At 44.6% G+C, this 20,294-nt stretch overlaps 1 protein-coding gene across 3 annotated transcripts in view; it reads left to right on the forward strand.

Annotated features, from left to right (window-relative positions):
* Window positions 1-20,294, forward strand: part of PLCL2 (phospholipase C like 2) — a 323,803-nt gene that overhangs the window by 91,776 nt on the left and 211,733 nt on the right. Inside the window, exons 1-2 of one of the 3 annotated variants that reach the window (XM_027872449.1) lie at window positions 987-1,076; window positions 2,749-3,290. In XM_027872449.1, the coding sequence (XP_027728250.1) occupies window positions 2,958-3,290 (333 nt within the window). In that variant the 5' untranslated portion in view covers window positions 987-1,076; window positions 2,749-2,957. Of the gene's footprint in view, window positions 1-986; window positions 1,077-2,006; window positions 2,087-2,748; window positions 3,291-20,294 lie in introns of those variants that run through there. The other 2 variants (XM_027872450.1, XM_027872451.1) reach the window with 2 other exon arrangements.

Raw genomic sequence — 20,294 nt, forward strand, 5'->3', positions numbered from 1 at the left:
ATAAATCAATTCACAATTTTCACCAGTGAAAAACTTTCCTTTTCTTTAATCCCCTTCCCTCAAGTATCAACTATTGGCCATAAGTGAACGCGGCCTGGATCACACCCAAAGGGCTTGGGGGTGGGGGTGGGGAAAGAAGCCACCCGGAGGACTTGGGAAAGTGAGGAGGGGGCTAAGGATGAGAAGCAGCTGCTCAAAGGCTCCCCCCCTCCCCAAAATGACAAGCTCACTTCTTTGATGGGGAGAAGGGTGTCATGGGGAAGAGGAAGAGAAGAGGAGCTGGGAGTTTATTTTTTGGGGGGGGCTCTCAGTAGGGCAGTGCAGGGGGCGTGTGCGCTCCCCACACCTCCACTCTAGCCAACGCGCCTCTGGGATCTGGGGATCCTTTTGGGACATTCTCCTAGCAACCAGCTCCGCTGGCTCCTCGAGAAGGTTCCGGGGACCCGCTGCCCGGGGAGGAGGAGCGGGGAGGGGACGGCCCGGGTGTGGGGCGCAGGGAGAGAAGGAGGGACGTGGGGAGGGAGGTCTGCGGGCGCCGTCGTTGCGCCACCCGGGCTGTTTGATTGGCAGCTGCAGCTGAGGGGGCGGGGGCGGGGACGAGGAGGCGCCCGCCCCCTCCCCGCCGCCCCTGGAGGGGAGGGGAGGAGAGGAGGGAGGAAGGAAGGGAGGGAGGGCCCGAGGCTGGGGGCAGGGAGCCCGAGGGCTGGGCGGACAGACGGCCGGCGGGCGGGCGCAGAGCGTCCCGGCTCTGGAGGCGGGCGGGCGGGCGGGTGGGCTCGGGCCGCCGCGGCCGCTGCTGCTGCTCCTGGGGCTGGGGCTGCCGCCGCCGGAGGGGCTGCCTCCTCCGCCCTCTGCGCCCGCCCCGGAGGGAGCCCGAGGAAGGAGGAGGAGCGGGGGGGAAGCGGCAGCCGCGGGAGCCACCGCAGCCAGATGAACCGGGCGCTGTGCATCCGGCTTCGGGGAGAGCAGCAGCGGCAGCCACGGCGGCGGCGGCGGGAGGAGGACGGTGGCGAGGAGGAAGAGGAGGGACGCTGGAGACCCCGAACGCCGGCGGGGAGAGAGGGGGCGGCCCCTAGGTGGGTGCTGGCCGGGGAAGGGGCGGGGAGTTGTCTGGGGTCTGTGACTGCTGGAGGGGAGCGGGAGCAGAGGGGCTGGGGGATGGAGGGAGGGCGGGGCCGGGGGCACGAGTGATTGATGGAGGGAGGGAGGAAGGAAGAGGAAAGGTGGATGGATGTGTGGAGCATGGGGATGGATGGATGGATGGATGGAGGGAAGGAGGAAGGGAGAGAGGAGCACGGGGCAGGCCGGCTGCCAGGGGGTGGATGAATGGGAAGGGGTGCATAGGGATAGGCTGGAGGCAGGGGGATGGATCGATTGGAACGAGAGCACGAGGGCAAGCGGGGGCAGGAGGAGGGAGGACCAAGCGGAGCAGATGGGGAGTGCGCTAGGAGCCAGGCAGGAGTGAGCAGAGTACTGAAGGCCGGGGGTAATTTGACGGGATAGCGGCTGGGACCCAAGAAGGCAGAGGGGGACCGGCTAGCGGCGAGTGGTGTGGAGTGGTACCCTGGTGGGCGAGACGCTGGGAGTTAACCATCGCAGCCCCGGACGCTGGGGTTTTGTGCTGAGTTTGGGGATGGGAATGTTTGGGAAGAATCTCCAGAAGGAACCTCCCCTCCGGTTTTCCCCCCACGTCTTGGCTTTTGGGGGCACCGGGCTCACCGGAGGAGGTGTTGACAATGGCAGAGCTGGGGGAGGGCTGAGGAGCCCCCGGGACAGGAGGCACGCTGCTGCTGCCTGCCTGCCTGCCTGTCTGTCCCTGAGTTGGGACTGCGTAGTGGCTGCAGGGGGCAGCGAAGAGTCTATAGAGAGGCGTCTAGGAGAGAGCGCCTAGGGAGTGAGGGCTGGCTGCGGGAGCAGGGCTGGGGAGTGGAGGGCAGCAGGGCTGGCGCCCCCAACGCCGATGCCCCGAGCGAAAGTTCCCCCAGCGGCCCAGTGCCCCAGCCTCCGCCTTGTCTCTCTGCTCTCTGCCGTGTGTCTCACTGACACGGACACGACCAAGGCCAGGCGCCCTACAAATGTCACTGCGGTGAGCAAACTCCCCGTCAGCAGCCAGTCCCCGGGCGAGTCCCTCCCGGGCAGGGCAGTCCCTCCTCTGTCCCTCCCCCCGCCCATTTCTCTTCCAGCCCACCTCGGGGTCGGGGGGAGACCCGGGATCCAGGTCTGGGAGTAGAGGGGGTGTCGGAAGGTCAAGGGGCAGCCTCTTCTCCTGTGGCCCCAGCCGCCTCTCAAGGATGTGTTCCTTGTAAGTTTGTTTGTTTACCCCGAGCCTTGCGGTTGATGGGGAGACACCAGCCCCAGCAGCAGCCGCTGGGATGTCTTTCTGCAGAAATGCCTGCCACAGGCTTGGGAGAGGGGGCAAGAGCATCTGAGGCGGGTGTGTGCGTGTGCGTGTGCGTGTGCGTGTGTGCTGGGCTCGTGTGAGTGAAGGGGGGAGAAAGGAGGCGGCAGGGATTCCTTAGCCCCTCTTCTCCTGTCCTTGGTGGGGGTGGGGATGAGAGTGGAAAGTGTAGCATTTGGGATGGTGTTATTTTTGGAGCCTGCAGCAAGGAGAGATGGTCAGCTTTGCATGTACTGCCTGCGTGTCCCTGAGTGTGTGGAGGGACTGTTTTCTTCTCCCAGGTGCTGAAAGCCGGAGATTTGCTGCGAACAGCAACGAAGACATTTTCTTTTCTTTTTCTTTTTTTTCAGCCTCCAGGTCTGTAACTCCGCAGGAGGCAGACCCGAAAACACACACATTTTAAATCTAAATTAAAAAGAAAAGCGGAAGAAGCTGTGGAAGCAGCAGTCAGAGGAGGAGGGGCTGAGGCCACAGCAGCAGCGGCAGCAGCCCCTGAGCAGCAGCAGGAGTGAGAGAAGAGGACCTCCCTGTCCTGGGCTGCGGCTGCCAGAGGGGACTGATGGCAGATTTTGACCGGGGGGCCGCGGGCAGCGGTGGGGGCCTGCCTGCCTCCCCGGGACCTGTCTTTGGAAAGGTAGCCTTTAAAGCAGGAGATGGAGAAGGAGGAGGAGGTGGCGGAGGTGGTGACGGTGGCGTCAGCTCGGGGAGAGCACGCTATGACAGCAGCAGTGGGGTTTCCAATGGAGACTGCACCCTGGGGGTATTAGGGGAGGACCCCAGGAGCGGGAAGCCCATCAGCCCTTCTCGAGGAAACCACCCTACCCTGGGGACCCCAGCAATGGGGCGGGAGAACAAGCCAGGCGGCATCCCCCGCAGGAGTAGCATCATCAAGGTAAGTAGCATGATGGCACTGACCTCAGCCTACCACAGGAAGGGGACAAGGGCCAGCTGGGGTTTTCTTTTTTCTCAGAAGGGGACAGAGAGAAAGACTACCGGTGGTGGGTTGAAGAAGGTATCCAGCCAAAGAACAGACTGGAGAATGAATGCTTTGGCTGGATGAGGGTCCCAGTCTAGATGGCGTTTCCTTAGTGCAGGAAGGGCCCGGGGGAAGGTGATGAGGAGTGTTTCAGCTGCTAACGCGTTGTGAAGACTGCCTCTGGTTCAGCCAGGGACCAGCCTGGGGGGCAGGTAGTGACCCAGTGTTATCAGGAGTCATGGCCTACACCTGTCTGTATGTGCTGCCTGAGATGCTAATCTGGGCCAGGTGACAGATTCAGAAGGTTTTCCATTGCATTTTCAAGGCATGGGGATAATGTGAAAGCGTGCAGGGCAACCAGTCTGGGTAGGGAGGAGTGGGAAAAGTAGTTAGTGAGGATTTGTTGTGTTTATTAGTTGCTTCTGGGAAATGGATGCATTGCATGGGATAAGGTCTCTAATCACTAAATGACAGGAAGAGATGAGTAGGTTTTCTGAAAAGAACTCGTCATACAATTGTAAATTTCCTTATCCTTGAATCCAAAAGATCACAGTTAGACAATTTTTTTTCTAACCTGACTAGATAGATTTGAGACCTTCAGTTCTTTTCTCGGTTTTCTTTTTGCCTTTAACGTGGATTTTTGTAAAGGGAAGAGAGAAGCAAAACAACACTGTTGTTTTGGTTGAGGAAGGTAGAGGGCAGAGATGTATTTTCTGCTTTTTAAAAAGTACTATTAACAGCTCTTCACTTTGTTATGGTTTCAGTTTAATTTTCCATTTCGGTCTGCAACGTAAAAATAAATGTTTCAAATGCTACAAAGCAAGGAAGGGGGAGAAAAAAAAACCCAGTTGATGGACTGTGATGAGGGCAAGTGCTTTCCAAAGTTGTGTTGAAAAGATGAGGATCTCAATTTCTGAAAACCAAGGGGAATGCAAGGACAGCCAGCCCGGAAACACAGTTAACAAGCATTGCCCCCACCCATCCCACCACTGAAATGATGCTTATTGTTAGCTGCTGATAAAATGAGAGGGTGGGACGTCTGTTGGGGGTTGGGGTGGTAGTATTGGGGAGAGAACAAAACACAACTCTGAGGGAGTGGAATTGAACCAAGGGTGAGATTCTCTGTTTAGCTGGGCCTGCAAAACATCTTCTGAGTATTTCTGACCCAGTTGTGGACTTCTACAAGGATCCAGGGAAACTGACCATAGTAGAAACTGCATATAATGGGCAGTTGTGAAATTGATTTTTGCTGTGTCATCTGTTTGGATTGTGAAGGGTAGAGAGGAGCGATTATGGGTTATCTACCTGAGGCATATACTGTGGAATTGAAGAAATACACCTAACTCTATTTTTGATGGCTGAAAGAGTTTTACTCTGGGCATTTTTATTGATAGATGTTTCCATGGAACTTGATTGGAATGAAAGCTATTGCTTTCCTTCAGGCATACAAATCAATAACATTGATTGAGTAGTTTGAGTTACTTTTATTGGTTGTCAAATATTTGTGGTTGGTTTTTTTTGTCTGTGGTATTTACATTAGTGAAATTTGACTCAAAAATATAAACAAGTTGCTAGCTTACTTAATTGTTTGATTTTCCTTTGCAAATTGTTTTGGGATGCTGTTTTGACATTGTAGGTGAAATTTTTTAAAAATTAAAAACATTTGTGTCCTTTGGAACCTACAGTTACTGTAGGGTTAAATTTGTGCTATTCCAGTTGGATTTTTGAACTGCATTTAATTTAATATCAATGAATGGTACTTTTGCATTTATGGGAGATTATGAAAATAATTGTCATGTGATTTGGATTTGTGGGTGATTTCTGTGAAATGGGGATCATGTCAGGATTGACATCTAAAGTCATGACCCTGGCAGCACAGTGGAGGAGGATGGTTTAATTTAAAAACAAACACTCATTTTGGGACTAGGGCTCTATTATATCTACTAATCATATTCTAAAAATAATTTTGTATTTCATCCCTTTAAATTGTAGAATTGTGGTCTTATATCCTACAATTCTTTTCTTTCTTCATTTTGATGGAATTAGCATACTTCCCCCCCCCCCCAAAAGATCATGGACGTTGTTGTCTGATGTATAATTCTTTAATACTGTTCTAGGAGGATAAATTTCATTTCTTTGAATTTATTAGACTCTAATGCCTTGTGTTAATTACTATGATTTTTCACCTCTAGGTGATTTGATTGACCCTTTTTAGTTCATCATCCTGAGATCTTTATTCTTATGTGTCAGTGGGGAAGGAGTCATTAAATATTGTCAGAACTTGAACAAACCAGGGCTCTGTTCTGGGTCTTTTCTTCTATCTCTACATTCTCTTTGCTGATCTCTGTAGTTCTAAGGGTTCAGTTACCATCTCTATGCAGATGATTACCAGCTCCAGCTATCTAGTCTTAATCTCTCCTTAACTCTAGTCCCAGATCGAAAACTACTTAATGGACTACCGAAAACTGGCTGCCAAACTACCTTAAGTGAAACATGTCCAAAACAGGTCTCATTATCTTTCCCTCCATCCCCCCAAGCCCTCTCCCTTCTTAAATTCTCCATTCCTATAAAGGGCACCACCAGCCTTCCAGTTTTATGACCTTATAGCCTTCCTGACTCTTCCCTCTTCCCCATACCCTAATTAATAAATCCTGTTGATGGTAATTCCACAACGTCTCCGGATACCTCCCCTTCTCTACACTCACATTATAGCCACCCTCATACAGTGCCTCATCATCTCTTGTCTAGACTAATGCAAGTACTTCATTCTCTTGCCTCCAGTGTCTTTCCTTTCCAATCCATCCAGTTACACAGCTACCAAATTGATCATCATAAAGCACAGTAGGTCTGACGATGTCACTCCCCAACTCAGGAAGCTCCAGTGGCTTCCAATTATCTCTAGGATAGCATGTAATGCCTGTGGCATTTAAAACCTGCCTTTCCAGGTTTAATGCACATTACTCTCCTTCATGCATGTTGTATTTCAGCCAAAATGACTTTACCTGGCTCTGTGCTTGATACTCCAACTCCGGTCTTTATATATAGATCATTACCCATGCTAGGAATTCACTCCCTCTTCTTCCCTGACATCTAGAATCACTCCTACCTTCCTTCAAGGCTCAACTCAAGTGTAAGATCCTCTAGGAGGCCTCATCTGATCCCCTCCCTTCTCCTGGAAATTATTTTGTATTTACTTCATTTTGTATTTCCTTCCCTGGGTTCATGTCGCTCCCTTTTTAAAAGCATGTAAGCCCTTTGAGGGCAGGGACGGTTTCATTTTTTTGTCTTTGCCTCTGTGGCACTTACAACAATGTCTGGCATGTAAGCACTTCATAAAAATGCTTGTTGAATGAATGAGTAAATGAAGCCACTGAGCCTTACCAAGGAGTTAATAGCAAAGTAGGTGTAGTTGAAATGACTTACTTGCTGATTTCTTTTGTGTGGTAGTCAAGATAGGGCTTGCAGGATTAGGATTTTAGAAAGTTCTTTTCCTAAGAAAAAAATCTCTGGAAACACTTCACAGAAATAGAATGAAATCAAAACATTTTTGAAATAAGATAGGTTTAAGTGAAAGTTCATCAAGAAAATAACCTAATATATATGAAAAAGAAAGATGCTGTCATCATATAGAAGCATAGACGTGAAGCTGGAAGAGATGTTTGAGATCATCTAGTCTGACTTCTCATTTTCCAGAAAAGAAAACTGAGGCCCAATTTGTCCAAGGTCACACAGATGATCTGGTGAAAGCTGACAAAGTCAGAATGTAGGACTTGGGAAGGGGGAGGGGGACACGCATTTATTAGGTTCCTAGTATGTGCCAGACATGGTGCTAAACACTGTACAAATGCTATCTCATTGGATTGTCATAACGATCCTGAGAGGTAGATGCCTTTCTTTTCCCCATTTTACAGTTGAGGAAACTGAGGCAAACAGAGGTTAAGTGACTTGCCCAGGGTCACACAGTTAAGAAGTATCTGAAGCAGGATTTGAACTTAGGTCTTCCTGACTCCAGGTCCAGTGCTTTCTCCATTTGGGAGTGAATTGGGGAGCAGAAGATGATTCAGTTTAAAAAAAAAAAAGAAGTCAGTGTGGGGCTCTTTGAAATCATGCTAATCATTCTTGCCTATCCCCAAAGCTTTCATTTTCTTGACTCCCTTGAAATATTAGAGAACCTTCTGAGAACTGGGGAGATGGGGTTGGAGAATGTGGTCGGAAGAGTCCACACTCAAATTGTAAAACACAGACTTGAAGTAAAAGAATTCATTTAAATCAAATTCAAACACATGCTCAGTGTGTACAGGACATAGGACTTTGATGCAAACACACAAAAACTGAACAGCATTGGGACAGTTCCTCCCTTCAAGGAGTTGACATCCTACTGATGTAGGTAAGCTAATATAAGATAGTTTGAGGAGGTTAGGGACTTCACGGAGGAGGTGTCCCCTGTGCAGACTTAGAAGAAGCTAAAGATTCTGGGAGGCAGCGATGAAGTCCATTCCAGTCATGAGACAACGGCCTGAAGGAAGAAGAAGGGAAGTAAGAGATAGAATGTTCACTTCAGCCGATACTCAGTCACTCAATTGTGCTGGGAGTGTAGTATGTATGAGTGGGGAGTAATACCAAATAGGACTGGGACCAAATTATGGAGAGCCTTAAATGCCATAGCCAGGAGTTTGCATTTCATCCTAGACGTAATAGGGAGCCAGTGAAAGTTAGGGGACTGGGGAGTGCCACAGGAAGACTTTTATCAGAAGCACAGAGAATATATTGCAGAAGAAAAGGCTGGAAGCAGAAAGAACAATTTAGAAACTTTGCAACCATTCAGACCAGAGGTGATAAGGCTCTGAATTCAGGTAGCAGGTGTTTAGAGGGGGATGGAAGCAAAAATCCGTCTTCCCTTACCAGCCCCCACTTAATTTCAGGGCTTTGCCTCTTTTAATTATTTCCTGTATACAGCTCATTTTGTGTATATTTGTTTGCATGTTGGCTCCCCCATTAGATTGTAAGCTCCTTGAGGGCAGAGCAGTCTTCTCCCTCTTATTGCATCCCTAGGATTTAGCAGAGAGCTCGATACACAGTAGGCACTTAATAGATGTTTATTGATTGATTGCTTAGTAGAAGACAGAGAGATACTGTTAAGTAGTGGAAACAACTGACAAAGTGATGGTGCTATAGATTGAACAGGAGTACATCTGTCTTTAAGAATTGCTTCTCTAGAAGTAAATCCAGCTTTGTGGACAACAAGGGGGAGACTGTAGCACAGCTAGGTTATTTCCAGCAAAGAAGGAGCAGGTCTAGGTCCATGTAAGTGACATGTTTCACTCACTCAACAGACATTTGTTGTAGCTTTTTGTGTGAAGGGCGTATTATTAGGTGGAAGTGGGAGGGATACAGAGTTCAGATAAGACACTGTGCCTGCCCTCGTGAAACTTACAGTCTAATTTTTAGAAATCCCAAATGTCAACAGCTGAGCATGTCCTTCCACCTTCGATCCTTCCATAACTGCAGAGGGCTAATCACTGGTAATGTCTGCCTTTTGTTTCAGGACTACACGATGTATTCAGATTTTACATCACTGGCTTGTGCCTGGAGTTTTAGCAGAGCTGTTAATGGGCCAGTTCCTGGAATCTGTTAGGTGAATTTCACATTACTTTCTCCTTTCCCACAATTCACTTGATCAGAATACTCAGATATGCTCCCATTTTTCTTTTGAAGCAGATCGTTTGGCTTAATTATTCAGATGGTTTTCTACTCTTGATTCAGTTCAGTCTTTAAACATTTTAAAGAATTTACTGTTAAATGTGAAATTAAATTCTATGATCCGCATTTAACCTCCAATTTCAGAAAAAGTTATATTCCAGCATATTTTACATTAGTTATTCATTTCATAGGATCAGGAGATTTTTGCTAATAGAAGGAGCACAATTAATTGGATACTTTGCCTGGCAACTTTTTGAAAAAATGGGAATTCCATACCTGTGGATTAAATTCTTTGGGCTTCCAAAAGTGAATTGTATTTTGTATTATTTTTTTCAAATATTGGCAAAAAAAAGTTGGCTTTAGACACTCTGTCTTGCTTTTCCCATTTTCATTTTGGTGAGGTTAAAATTGTGCCCTACTAGGCATTCCAGCCCATAGGAGGTACTGTATAAATGCTTCTTCTCTTCCCCCTCCACTTCTGCCATAGCTGTAGCTTGAGTTCTCTCTCTAGCTGGAAATCTTGCTAGAAAGCTACAAATATAGACAGAGAACTGGAAATTAGGTAGTGTTACTGTTTCTGGCAGCCAGTGGGCCCACTGGCAGAAGAATTCTAAAATTGGCATAACCAGCCAGCTTTATAGGAATTGGCCACTGATGGTCAGTCAGGCATCATGGTATAGTTAGAGGCAACAAGGGAATTCACACTGAATCTGGAGCCGGATGACCTGGGTTCAGATCTCCGTCCTGCCACATACTGCTTGGATGACCTTGAGCAAATCATTTAAATCTTTTGGGGCCTCAGTTTCCTCATCTGTAAAATGAGATTATTAGACAGAATGACACCTCAAAGGCCCATTTCAGCTCTAGATCCTCTTAGGGTCTGTTTAAGGAGGGAAGTGATGGATGCTGAGACTCTGCTTGAGGTTTGAATGTGGGTAAGAGGAGTTGTCTTCCTTATCTGTACACCAGTTTGTATGGCCACAGTAGAATGCTGGGCCCAGAAAGAGCTCAGGTGCATCTGAGCCAATTGGTAGCTTCCAATTTTAACGGATTATTCTTGTTGACTAGGGGCTAAGCTTAGGTGTTACTACCTACTATCAGTGGCCTTCTAAATTTTGGAGCCCTGCCTGGTCACTATGCCTTAGTTACGGCCCTTAGAATCTGTTTGAGTATATCCATAAGTCCTAGGGTTATAGACCTTTCAGCTCTCTTAGTATTCTTCACATATGACCCTCCCATCTCATCTCTGTGCCTGGACCCTCCTTTCCTCATTGCTGTTTCTTGGAATCCCTGATTTCCTTCAAGATTCAGCTCAAGCACCAACTTCTGCATGTACTGGTTTCTGTGGAAGGCCTTTCCTCTATCTGTCTATCTATCTATCTATGTATACACACACATATACACACATATATGTCTATATGTATGTATGCATATATATACATATGTCTATATGTATACATGTGTGTATATATACACACACACACACATATGTCTACACATATATATATACCTATAAAAGTACATGCTCATTCCTTCTGTAGAATGTGACCCTTGGAACCATCGACCTTTTAGATTCTACCTTTGTATCTTCACTGCCTATCCCAGTACCTTGAACATAGTAAGTACTTAATAAATACTTTTGTTGTTGTTATTCATTTTTAAGTCACGTCTGACTCTCTGGGACCCCATTGGGGTTTTCTTGGCAAAGATACTGGAGTGGTTTGCTGTTTCTTTCTCCAGCTCATTTTACAGGTGAGGAAACTGAGGGTGAAGTGACTTGTCCAGGGTCACATAGCTAGTAAGTGTCTGAGGTCAGATTTGAACTCAGTAAGATGAGTCTTCCTGACTTCAGATCTTCCAGTGCTCTATCCACTGAGCAACCTGGCTGCTGATTGATTTTTTTTTTTATTGATCTAAAACTGGAAGAGGCCATCTATAGAGTTCAGTCATCTCATTTTACAGTTGAAGAAACTGAAGGACAGAGAGATTAAATGACTGACTCAAAGTCATCCAGCTGCAATTTGTGCTGACATTATCTGATTTCAAATCTTGTCCTCTTGTGGCCATACCATGTTGCCTTTCATTTAGTATGTGAAAATAACCAGTCTGAATATTTTAGTCCAGAAAATATCACTGGATGATCACTAATCTTCCCTTTACCTTTTGCTATGCAGTTTAGATCAGGCCAGAAGATTACTGGAAAGACCAAGGAGAAAAGGGCTGATTTTTGCTGGTTGAAAGAACTTTGGTCAGAATCTGGCATTTGACTCTCAAAAGAGTGATGGAGGATGTTTGTCTTAATACTGAAAACTTCTTTCTCATCTTTGCTGTTCCAAGCCCTTCCTTCTTTCAGCATTTCACCCTCTAGATAGGTGAATGTTTTATTTGTCTGAATATTCCCCATGTCCATGACAACCAGTGACCCAAGGTTCTCTGCAGTTGGATATTGCTGCTGGTAGACACTGGAGTGATTTTCTTAGAATATGCCCTTCTTGAATCTGCAAGCTCGATTTCTTATTTCAAAATGCACTGCAGATGGTCTTAAGTAGCCTCTGTTCTTTTTTTATACTTGAGTTACCCACAGCATCCGAGGTAGCAAAATAAAGCAGTATTACTAGCAGGAAATATAGTTATTAAAGCAGTAAGAGCACTGGGAAGTCTCCTTTTCTGTTTTGCTTTTGTGAATTTTAAGTTCAACCAATAGTTGGTTTTTTTAACCCCTCTCTCTACTGGCACTATTTTGAAGGATTGTCAATACATTCAGCTAATAGGTTTTTGGGTCAGTTTAATTGTGCTATTTTTCTACAATTCAATTCAACAACAAGCATTGATTAAACCCCTATATACAATGCATTGTGCTAGGAATACAGAGGGAAAAAAACAGTACCTGCCCTCAGGGAGCTTACATGCTGCTGGACTTTTGAGCAGGGTTAAGGAATCTGAAGAAATTTAGAATTTTACTGATTTTTAAAAATACTGTGTGCAGAAACCTTTCATCTCTTTGGCCTCCACATTGGCATGACTTTGGCCCCAGATTTGGCTCACGCTAGGCACTTAATAAAGGCTTCTTGATTGATTGATACTTAATCCTATGGAATGTCTTACTTCCCGTTGTACCTATTCTAAAATTCTTAACTTTTTAAATATTCAGCATGTATTCTGGAGGGATTTCCCAAAGCATTTTTAAACACATTATGGTGCTTTTGAATCTGTTACTTCCATCAATTAATCAATCCACAAGCATTTAATAAATAATTGTTAAGTGCCAGACACTATATTAGGCTCTGGTGATATGAGGACAGAACTCAAACAAGCTTTGCCCTGCTCTCAAATAGAATGTATGTGTGTGTGTGTGTGCGCGCGCGCGCGCGTGTGTGTGCGCGCGCACGTGTGCGTGTGCGTGTGATATGTGTGTACATATGTATATGTATACATATGTATTGGAGGAGGAAATGGCAAATCACTCCAGTATCTCTGCCAAGAAAACCCCAAATGGGGTCACACAGAATTGGACATGACTGAAAAATGACTGAACAACAACAAAATATGCATATACACACTACTTGAGAGTATACTATGTATATACACATGTTTATATATATATATATACACACACCATATATTTACACAATCTAACATATTCACATGTGCAAGCACACATACTTCTAAACATACAAACATGTATAGGCATATGCATACATATAGACTGGAGAAGAAAATGTCAAAGCACTCCAGTATCTCTGCCAAGAAAACCCCAAATGGGGTCACAAAGAGTCCAGCATGACTGAATAACAAAATATGTATGCGTATACTACTTGAGCATACTATGTATACTCACATATATACCAGTATCACCTACTTTTACCACTGAATAGTAATAATACCAAACTGATCTCTAGTCTATAGGGTTTTAGTCTCCAGAATAAAATCATATAAGACCATGGGAGGCTCTGATCCCTTCATCCCAGCTCCCCTCCTCACTGTTCATACTTCTCACCCTCCAGATGTGTCCACCCTCTGGCCATCTTTTCCCATCAGTGAGTTCCTTCCCCAGACCACCATTTCATGAAATACTTGGATCATGATTTCCTCATGCCCAACTGGACTCCTTATTCTCTGGACTTCTCCACCTTTTTGCCAGTGACCTTTCTCTACCCCTCCCCTTCACCCTTTCTAGCACCCTTTTATCTGTTGTCTTCCCCATTAGAATGTAAGCTCCTTGAGGGTAGCAACTCTTTTTAAAACTTATATTTGTATCCCTAACATGTAGCACAGTGACTGGTTTGTAATATCACTTAAAAATGTTCCCTGCCTTTCTCTCTCTTCTCCCCTCCTCCTCCATTCTATTCAACATTTATTTCAGGAGCTCAAAGGTCCTCTGAACCATTGTTTTGATAACTAAATTGGCAACAGTACTGAAGGACCTGCTTTCAAAGTCTGACTTTGCTATTTGCAACCTGTGTGACAGGTGACAAACCTCTCTTTCCCCTCAGTTTCCCCATCTGCAAAAAGTAGAGGTCAGAATAAAAGGGCTCTCTCAATTCTAAAGCTTATGTAATAGAAAGGGTGGGCTGTTTTCCAGTTTTTGAACCCAGTTTTTGTTTGGCCCAACCTCCAATTGCTGTGGGTCACTCTTGGTGGTGGTTAAAAGTAGGCGACTGTGTGACTGGCTGACTTACCTTAGGGAATTATGTTACAAAGAAGAAACATTTCTTTCATCTGCAATATTTTGGAAACAATCAGGAGGACATAAATAAGCTTTTCATTTTAAGTCAAAGCCGGGGTCTTGTCCAATTGCAATAACATTTGGATGGGAATGTTGGTTTGGTTTCTAAAAAGTTCTGGAAAGTGTTAACTGGCCATAAACTCAATCTTCCTTTGTATTACTGAAATGAGATCTCAGACCAGTGAGGCCACTTAGGACTTACATGGTTTGGTGGATTTTTAAATCAAGGTACCAAGAGTATTACTCAATGTTTGAACTTTTTACTGATCCTGTGACTGCTGGAAAGATTGCTGAATTTGGAGACAGAGGCCCTGAGTTCAGATCATATCCCTGACACACATTTAACTTTTCTGAGTCACAATTTCTTCATCTATAAAATGAGGCAGTTGGATTCTCTGATCTCCGAGGTGCCACCAGTCTCTAAATCTGTGATCCTCTGAACCATGATTTCTCCTGATCTTGAAATAGAAGACTAATTTTAACTTTGGAATTTTTTACTTAAGAAAGCCTTGTAGGTCATCCTTATCTGATTTAACTGAAATTTACTTAGCCCATTAGTCTTAACCTGGGGTGTGTGGGCTGCAGAGAGATGTAAGAGGAATCTATGGACCTGAATGGGAAAAGAGCTTACATTTTCATTTTCAATAACATTTGGTTTCTTTTGCAATCCGACGTATTTTATTTTATGCATTTAGGAGCGTTGATCTGAGGAGTCTGAAGGCTTCTCTAGATTGCCAAAGAGGATCCATTGATACCCAAAAGGTTCAGAACCCCTGGTCCAGTTTCTATATTAAGCCATAGAGTTTTTTCTCCCATTGACCAGGTGCTGTTTTCACCTTTAAAAAAGAAACCATTTTCTTTTCTCTGTATAAAGTACATTCATCATTAATCTCTCTCTCTTTTTCTCTCTTTCTCTTTCTGTGTGTGTGTGTGTGTGTGTGTGTGTGTGTGTGTGTTGGGAGGCAGACACAAGGGAGCTAGATAAGAAATTGAACCACTAATGACTTTTTGAGTATCAGGAAAACTGTTGGCCTAAAACCTGTGGCCTTTTCTCAATTCCCCCCACCCCCCCTTACCCTGTCTAGTCCTTTAGCCCATATCTGGTGGTAGCCATGGAGGCTGCTGATTTATATGATCTAATAACTCCCAATGGAAGCTATACCCAGATTCCTCTTCCGGGCATATGTACATATGGTGATTTGGAAATGGCAGCTGGATATTAGCATCATCACAGAAGGCTAGCAGCTTTGTTTAAAAAGGATTAATAATGGAATCATTATTATTATGGGGGGGATCGCATAAAACCCTTTTACAATCAGGGAGGCAGAAAACCACTCTGATTAGTACATTTAGCTGTGTGCCACGGCTGAGCACATTTATTTGCATATTAGCACAACAGAATAGAAAAAAAGTTATGTAATACTGCAGCATTGAGGTATTAATAGACCAAAAGTGAGGTCTTTTAGACATCTATTTTGGACAGTTTATTTTTGAGTAGAAGCGATCTGCATGTGTAGACATTGTATGCTAATATGTACATACTGGATGAATTCCAAGGCCCCTACCTTTCCAGTGCTAGGATTCTGTCAGCAGAATCTGTGTGGCAGTGATAGGCTAAGAACAGATGGAATTGTGGTTGGCTAACAGTTATCCTTGCCTCACTTAGAAGGAGGTGCCTGCTTTCCAGACTGAGTGTGTCCGGGCAGGGGCAGGTTGTGTTTTTTATAAAGATCTTTGGTGATTCTGTTCCTCTTGATCAGTTTGTGGAAACACAGAGGGCTAGGGGACCTCTTTTATCTGTCTATACTTTAGGCTATCTCAGAGCTGCCAGTACCCTGGAGTGCCTCACACTGTTTACTTTCAACCCCCATTTCCCTCCCACTTCCAAATCACCCTTTTCCCAAGCCCTGATGTCCACTCTCTGGAGCTGGGCAGATTCCTTTTTTGAAAAGTAAGGTAAGGGTTAGTGTGGATCCTGTATGTTCTATGCTCTCCTGAGTTGCTCTATGGATACTTAACTCCAATTACCAATCCAACAAAATCAGCCAAATGTTTTGACATTGCATGTTTTCATATAATCCTGGACATGGGAGAACACAGCTTGTTGACTCTCCAAACTTTTGAAATTCAACTTTGGAAGATCTTGACTCTCAAGCAATATTCAATTAAACAAATATTTATCGAGTTCGAGGCCATGCCGTTTCTGGATGTTTCTAGAGTGATTTTCTCCTTCCTTATTCAAACCAGAAAGGTTCTCAGTGTTTCGGTTGCATCCATTTCTCCTTGGGGCCCTCTTTCCAACAAAGGCTCATGCTGAAATATTTCCGAAGCACCTGCTCTGGGCTGAGCATAGCCCCACATTAACTCTATTTGAGGACAAACAGTCCTGGCAGGAATTTGTCCTAAAGACCTCCTCAGTGAGGGGCTAAGCATGGAAAGTCCTGAGCCCAGCTTTAGGGGCCACTAGGCTTTTATCCTGTCCAATCGAAATATTATTTTAAATGATAGAAGAAGACAGAGAAGGGAGAACCCCAAATCTCAGATTGAGGGCGACTTCAGGGGCTGCTTGAAGTTTGTGCTGCAGGGAGAGTCTTCTGTTGGAAGTAATCAGTAGAAACTCCCTTCCCCCCCACCTCTAGACTCCCTCCCAAGCTCCCCAGTTGTCATACCCTGCCCCTTTAAGTGCTAGAGAGCCAATAAGCCCAGCACACAGCAGGTGGGAGGCACAGGTGTTGGTAGTTTGGATTGGGTTAACCCTTTGTATAGCACATAGAGCTTTCTTTTCTGTTTTTTTTTTTTTTCCCTTAAACTACAGGGCTCCTGAAGGGGCAGGAACTGTCTTTGAAATGATGCAGACATCCTCCAGGCAGACAGATTTTATCTGTGAAAATGATGATTTGTGCTCTGTCTGGTGATTTTTTTTCCTACAGTGCTTCAAAGTCCAGGCAGAGACTTTCTGAAGCCATCACACAGAAGCTGAGGATGCCGCATTCTTCCTGAATCTTACTGGATTCAGTTGGTCATTAATGCTCTTTGACAGCCATCTCTTGCCCCCAGCTAGGTATCTCCACAATGGATAGTGGGCTGTGCCTGTAGTCAGGAAGACCTGAGTTCAAGTTTAAGCCTCAGACACTTACTAAGCCGGATGACCCTGAGCAAGTCACTTAACCCTGTTTACCTCAGTTTCCTCATCCATAAAATGAGCTGGAGAAGGAAATGAAAAACCACTCCAGTATCTTTGCCAAGAAAACACCAAACGGGGTCACGAAGGGTCAGACACAACTGACAAATGACTCAATAACAACACTAAGTGGAGGGAAGGTATTTTAATGCAGACTTTTGTTCTATCTACTTCCTGCAAAGGCTGTAGAATAATCTTTCTAGGAGAAATGTTACCATCTTGTAGGAAGAGCTCAAATGATTAAAGCTAGGAAACAGTCTTCTTTTCCTATTTGTTCCTACAGGTTAACTGACTAGACACGGTTTTCAAGCTTTGCTGACACTAGTGGTTGGATAGAACTTTCATACATCTCCTTGATGTAAGAGAAAACCAACCCCACAGGGACCGTTTTCATTTTGTGTTTTTGTATGGGCAGTGCCTAGCCCATTGTCTGACACATAATAGTCACTTAATAAATACCTATTGATTGATTAATCAGATTATTGGAGAATGGCTTTAGAACTGGAAGGGAACTTCGAGGTCATCTAGTCCAACCCTTTTCATTTTCAACTTGAGAAAACTGAGGTGTGGAGGGGGAAGTGACATGCCCAAGGTCACCTGGACAGAAAAAGCAGAGATTGAATTAGAATTCTAGTCTTCTGGACTTTTTAACAGTGTCTTTCTGTGCCTCGACATCTTACATTATATTCTCATCTTGTGCTCCGATGGTGCAAAAATGGTCAAAGAAATGAAATTAACTTTCTTTATTGATGCCGTGTCGCTGTTGTTGCTTTGCCAGAAGAATGACTATCTACAAGGCCGGTTAAAATTGGGGACAAAAGAGAATTATTTCATGGGTGTTACTCTTGAGATGAAAATGCTTCCTCGCCTCTTACAGTGTTGAGCTGATAAAACTGTGTTGCCTTAGAATGAATCTCCTGGCGCGCCTGTGTTTCCTGAGTGTTCTGTCCCATTGATATTTTCCTTTTGCCCCACAAATCTTGGTGATTGAGAGCAATGAGTTTAGAGAGCAGTCGGTCCACCAAGCCCTTACCAATCCTCTTGTTCTTCCCAGGCACTGTGATTGGTGCAAGGGAGACAGAGGGGAAAAAAGGAGAAAAGAAGAAACCAAGAAACCGTCCCTCCCTTTAAGGAGCTTAGAATGGCCTAAGATGTCTTCATTTTTTGACTGCAAAATAGTTTCTCATTACTTGCTCTTTCTTTCCCCCAGACTTCCTTGTTTTACTTGGAGAGTGTCAGGCTTGCTGTATTTTTTCCTAGATCATTACCTTCCTTCTCTCATACCTCTTTCCTATGAGAAACTTTATCTTCTAACTCATTTTGGTTTGGAACGGAGGAGAAGGAGGAAGCTGGAAGAAAAGCGTCTCCGGAAAGAGGGAAGTTAATATCTTTGTCTTGGGGACTAAAAGAGAAGTTGTGAGCACTGGTCCAAAAGACACCCTAATGTTTGGTTTTTTTTTTTTGTGGGAACCGTTTACCACACGTCTTTCAAAGGCCATTTTCTTTTCTTGCAGAAAATACTTTAAAATCCTCTCGAGAAGAAAAGAGTTTGTGGCTCTCAGGAATCCTTAATATTTAGTTAGGAAGCTAATTCAGAAAGATCAGCTTTCTTCTAGGACTGGCCATTGCACTCTTAAGGAATTCCAATGCTAGAGAAGAAAGCATAACTTGAAAAAAAAATCTTTTGAAGTAGATGTTTAAACAAAAGGTTACTTAACTATAATGGTTGACATTTATATAGATTTGCATGAGTTCAAATCTGGCCTTAGACACTTACTAGCTGTGTGACCCTGGGCAAGTCACTTAACCCTTGTTTGCCTCAGTTTCCTCATCTGGAAAGTGAGCTGGAGAAGGAAATGAAAAACCACTCCAGTATCTTTGCCAAGAAAACCTCAAATGAGGTTTCAGGGAGTTGAAAATGACTGAAAAACAAATAACAACACATCAAAGTGCTTCACATATATCATTTTATGGTCACAACAATTTCTCTTGTTACAGATAGGGAAACTGAGGCTGAGAGAGGTTAAATGGCTTGCCCACGGTCACTCAGCTAACAAGTGACTGATTTGAGATTTGAGCTCATCGTCTGAAGTCCAGCAATTGAGGCCTAGCTGCTTCTAAACTTACTTTGATCCAAATCTGGCTAACAGTATCAAAACCCATTCTCCTCTTTTTCAGGAAGCGGGGCCCAAAGACAAAGTAAGGAGAAGGTGGAATACTTCTAGGCTAAAGGGAGTCTGAAGGCAAGAAGTATAAGCCTGTGGAAGAAACCTTTTACCTCAGTTTGTGTCTCCTGCTCCTTTCACAAGCAGCAGCTGGTCAGACCATCTGAGGATTATGGGGATGCATAATGCGGTGTCCCTAAAATAGATATGTACATTTAAATACTTGGTCCCAGGAAAAGCTTTGCAGCCCAGATTAATTCTGGGCCAGTACTCATGGAAATATCTTGAAGTTTAGAAGGGACTTGACATTTTGCTGATGAGGAAACTGAGGCCCAGAGAAAAGTTAAGTTGTTTCCTAAGGTCACAGAGCTAGTTAGTGGAAGATTTGGAAGTTCTAACTCAGGTCCTGTGACTCTTAAGTTCAGCAGTCTTCCCAATACACCACACTACCTCTACAGCCTTACTGTGCATGCTGGGTCCTCCTCTTTCAGCTGAGCATTTTAGGGAATAATAGTGTAACATATAGACTTTGAGAGTTCTTACCTGAAGGTTGTCCCAGAGCACATCCACTATTTCCTCTCAGGGTTCTAAGGTTAGCCTGAGGGGTCGAGGGTATAATGCTACAGCTCATGAGCCCCCACCAGTGTGCCCTCAGGATAATCAGATATCATTTTGATTCTTAAGTTGGCTGAAAACGTGACCTATTTTCAATTATTGATGTTTCTTTTTCCTTTTCCTGTCTTGTAATTCTAGTTATGTATTCTACATGTCCCTCTCTGCCTTATTTGATTACCTCGCTTGGTGTTTTAATTTTGGTATTTGGCTTACTCTCATTTCACTTGGCTTCCTTGACCTCTGCATGTAGACCCTTTACCCAACCCTAGCTACTTTCTTCCACAGTTTGTAATTTTAAATGCGTTATTGGAAATGCTACGTAGACTTGATTGCCTTGGGTCAGGGTACCAGGAGAAAGGAACCACAGATATCTTGATCTTATAGTTGAGAACAAACACTTTTGTTAGGAAGTAGCAATGACAATAGCTCTGAAGAAAGTAACCTTTTCATTTTTCCTTGCTTAAAGTCAGAATTCAAGTCAGCCTGACAATCCTGTTAGGGCAACAGCAAGCATAATTTGGACACACTGTTAT

This window comes from Vombatus ursinus, unplaced genomic scaffold (assembly GCF_900497805.2).
Source record: "Vombatus ursinus unplaced genomic scaffold, bare-nosed wombat genome assembly UNPS02014799.1, whole genome shotgun sequence".
NCBI lineage: Eukaryota > Metazoa > Chordata > Mammalia > Diprotodontia > Vombatidae > Vombatus > Vombatus ursinus.